This window comes from Telopea speciosissima, chromosome 1, assembly GCF_018873765.1.
Source record: "Telopea speciosissima isolate NSW1024214 ecotype Mountain lineage chromosome 1, Tspe_v1, whole genome shotgun sequence".
In the NCBI taxonomy this organism is placed as follows: domain Eukaryota; kingdom Viridiplantae; phylum Streptophyta; class Magnoliopsida; order Proteales; family Proteaceae; genus Telopea; species Telopea speciosissima.
In genome coordinates, this window is record NC_057916.1 from 77903627 (window position 1) to 77907974 (window position 4348).

Here is a 4348-nt window from a genome sequence, read left to right on the forward strand (position 1 = left end):
AAAAAAAAAACCTATTCATAATTTCACTCAATGATTTTTTTATTGGTTTCATTCGGTTCGGCGTGGTTCGATTTTCAACCGGTCTCATCGTACCCAATCCAAAACAATCCGATAAGGATTGGTTCGGTCTGGGTTTTTCAATCGGTCTTAATGGTTCGGGCTAGGTTTAGACACCCTTAGTTCTAAGTATTGGTTGCAGATTAGGTGTATGAGCTGATCCATATATGTATCGGCCATTCCTGATACCAATACTTGTCCCATTCGGTATCAGTGGAATGTTTATTGGAAGTAGAACTGTATACAAAATAAACTGTTATCAAAATTCAGGGTAAAACTATCTGATTCAACTTGATACAGTCAATTCATATCGATATGCTGATAGCTTGATTTAAAACAGTCCTCAAGAGAAGATTAGCCCAGATTGAATATACCATGAACCTAAAATTTGGGTCATTCCACTTCTTTCTCGTTCATTTTTTTTTTTTTGGTCTCATTAATGGTTCGGTTCAAATAAAAAACATACTATACTCATCATATCACATAATGGAAGATAGAGAATTCATCTTCCGTGGGTTGTAAAATTAATAAAACTAGTTTGAGATCAACAAGCAATCACAAGCAAGAACACCAATATAGACCAAAAACTGGCTCAAACTAGAACATATTCAACTCAACTAGGCAATATATCTTGATTACATGAGTTATAACTTCAGCAACTCCCGATATTCTAAGGGGAATGATTTCTACAAGGGCAGTGTAAGAAGGAATTTGAATGTTACATATGGGGTCCATATGGGGACCTACAAAGTTAGAATAGAAAAGAGAGTGTCAATATGACCCCAATGGTAATTATGTGAGAACGGTATATTAGAGTCTCCACAAGGGCAACACATGCTTCCTTTTCCAAATAATATTTTGATATTTAAAGGATTGAGTTTTCCTTAAGCCATAGTGAACGAGGAATTCTTTCACTAATGGCCAATCATTGTGTTTGGATGGGTATCAAAGAATAGTGAAAGACATTTCAGTCTACATATAGGGGAGAGTAATGATGACATTAGATTTGTAGGTGAACCCTTTATTGTAGGTGAAAGAAAAATTTATCACTATTTAAAATTGGAGGTATTTTTGCTTGTCCAATGATCAATGTGAACGAGGGGTTCAGATGATATGCTGAGGATATTGAGGAACAATTGAAGGTATTATTGAGTTTGTATTATATGTTGGGGGGGGGGGGGGGAGGTGCCCTACATAAGTGTACTTTTCCTTCACCATGATATAAGAAAATTTTCTCTTTCAAAATTTTAGACATGGGGTTTGGTTTATTCCTTGGCTCAAATAAGAAGGGCTTTTTTTTTTATTTTTTTTTGATGTAACATTTGTATAACAAAATGTAACATTTGTACAGTAGTCCATGCAGTATGCAGTAAGGGGTGAGGGGGGCAGTTGCGATAAAACACTTAAACCAATTAATAAGAGAAGGATGGAGTTAGAAGAAGCTAGGACTTCAAAGGGCCAAGGAGAAAGAGATGGAGTTGGAAGAAGTCACTAGCCCCTCATTAGAGCACCAAACTTCTTTCAGTTTCAAACCTCTCAAGGCTGCAAAATCTATTCCGTTGAGGATTCCAGTCAACTCTCATTCCAAAAAATGGCTGTTTTTATTTCGTCTGGCTGTCAGAAAAAGAAGTTTCCCATCTATCAAAAAACCAAAGACTTATCTAGGTTTACCTATATCTTTGCAATCAAATCCTGCGCATAACAAAACAGGAAAATCTAATATAGGTAAATCAAACCTAAGGATAGATGCAAAGTTAGTATTAGCCGACTGAGGAGTTGACAAAACATCCAATTTATAAGGAGGGGTGAGAAAATATTCATGTCCAATAACCACTAGCTTACTCTTCGTAGAATTTGGCCAGGGTTAGGAATCACAGAATTAAACACATAATTGTTTTTAACCTGCCAAATAAAATAGCAAATAATAATAAAAATAGAAAAAAACCACATCAGAGAAGGGCTTCTTGTATGCCATTAGCATAGAAATGGAATTTATCATGTGACATAATATAGCTTTTATAATTCATAATCATAACAAAAAAAAAAAAATTATAATTCACAATAAGATGGAAAATTAACCAAGAAAAAGTTTAACAAAAGAAGTGTTTTTGAAACAAATGAACTGAAAAGTAAAAATACAAGTATCTAATTATATTTAAAAAAAAAAAAAAGATGGTAAACGAGGATCCTCAAAGATGTTTAATCAAATTATTTAATCAAAAAGTCAAAATAATGAAAAAAAAATATGGAAGGTGCTCTTCAAATTTAATAATGCTCATTAGTTAATTAAAATTTTTTTTTACAGGTGTGTCTGGTTTTAATTTATTCTCTGGACCAGGATTCTTTGCAGTATTAGAAGAGAAATGGAGCACATCCAACGACACAACAGAGATCAAATGGCACACATGACACACATGGCTTCTACTGTGCGATCTGCTAGAAGATTTAATTCCTCTCTCTCTCTCTCTCACAGTCTCTCTCCCTTAGACGGTTCGAGAGTTAATTTCCAGTAACCTTATCTCGAATCCTCGACCGGGTTTCACAAGCGTGATCTCCGTCGACCTTTTTCCTTTTTACCGACACGTGGACAAAGTACATTTTAAACCCCACAGAAGCACCTAGGACTCTAGGAGGGAAGCTTCTGGAAAAAGACATTGCGAGAAGAGGAGGGAAGAGGAGCTTCTCGTTCTTTCTCTCTCTCTCCTTGTCTGGTGCTGTGGTGGTGGGGGGTAATCCTTTTTCCCGTTTTCCTTCTCGTAATTAATCCACTGCGAACCTTCTAGAAACAACAAAACCACACCCCTTCCCAGTCTCACCCTCTGTCTCTCTGTCTGCTTCGTTTGATCGTTCTGTGGTTGAAGATCCGGCGTTACGAAGTTCTATTACTCGATTATTCTCCTTATGTTGGATGAATCTCTTTCCCCTGTTCGATTTCAACTAATTTTTTGTGGTAATCCATGAACTTTTACATAAAATTTTCATTAGTTTGTCTATTATCTCTGTGTTTACAGTTTTTTCTTATCTGATTTTTTCTTTTTCTGATCTGAAAATACTCAAGTCTGTGAGTTTGGTGGATTGGGATTCTAGGGAAGGAAGTGAATCAAAATCTTCTTTTCTCTGTCTTAATGTTTGAAACCTGTTCTATAGGTTAGCGTGAAATTTGATTAAAAACAATGGCTCTACCGCCGGTTGAACAGATCGGCAAACAAACAACCACTGGTGACACCAACAGATCTCTACCAACACCTTTCCTCACAAAAACCTATCAGCTTGTTGATGATCCTTCCATGGACGATGTAATTTCCTGGAACGAAGATGGTTCTACTTTCATTGTCTGGAGACCTGCCGAGTTCGCAAGAGATCTGCTTCCAAAATACTTCAAACACAATAACTTCTCAAGTTTTGTTAGACAACTCAATACCTACGTGAGTATATCTCTATCCGTGATCCTTCCATTTTAACACTTAAAAAGTGTCTTCATTTTATCTTCTTTTTTAAGGATTATTTTAATACTATTCGCTTTTTATCGAATTGTACAGGGATTCAGAAAAATAGTCCCTGATCGTTGGGAATTCGCAAACGATTACTTCCGAAAAGGGCAGAAAAAGCTTCTGTGCGACATACACCGGCGGAAGATGTCGTCGGCGGCAACCGCAGCAGCAGCAGCAGCAACAGTAGGAACAACGGTTTTGCCGGCGTCTCCGACAACTTCTGGCGAAGAACAAGTCCTCTCCTCGAACTCAACACCAGTCACGGTTACTGCTGTTTGTCGTGTTACGAGCTGTAACACCACCGCCGAGCTTCTGGACGAGAACGAGCGGTTGAGAAATGAAAATATGCAACTTACTTATGAACTCGCGCAGATTAAGAACCTCTGCAACAACATCTTTGTTTTAATGACCAAGTATGCAAGTTCACAGCAAGAGAATGGTGGTGGTTTCCTGACTGAGAAACTGCTTGATTTGTTGCCGGCGAAGAGGTTTTCAGAGGAATCTGATGCCACTGCCGGAGTGAGTCAGAGACGATTTAAGTCCGAGGACGAGATGAGTGCACGGTTGTTCGGTGTTCCCATCGGAGTGAAACGCGTGCGGGAGTGTGACGAGGTGCAGGATCAAGAAACACAACACCAGCAACTGGGATCCGAGGTGAAATCAGAACCGTTAGATCAGAACTCTGTACATCAAGAGCATCCATGGTCAAATTCGGTTGCCGACCTTACTACGGGGTTTGTAGTTGACGGTAGATGATCATGGTAGATAGAAAAGGAACGGGAGAGATTTTGTGGCCATTA

The 4348-nt window shown here is 38.2% G+C and overlaps 1 protein-coding gene across 1 annotated transcript; it reads left to right on the top strand.

Moving 5' to 3' along the window:
• The first annotated feature begins 3054 nt into the window (after positions 1 to 3054).
• LOC122657946 (heat stress transcription factor B-2b-like) lies at positions 3055 to 4348 on the top strand. The gene is made up of 2 exons (XM_043852753.1): positions 3055 to 3482; positions 3597 to 4348. Exons 1-2 carry the CDS (start codon positions 3231 to 3233, stop codon positions 4302 to 4304), a joined length of 960 nt encoding a protein of 319 aa, XP_043708688.1. The 5' UTR covers positions 3055 to 3230; the 3' UTR covers positions 4305 to 4348.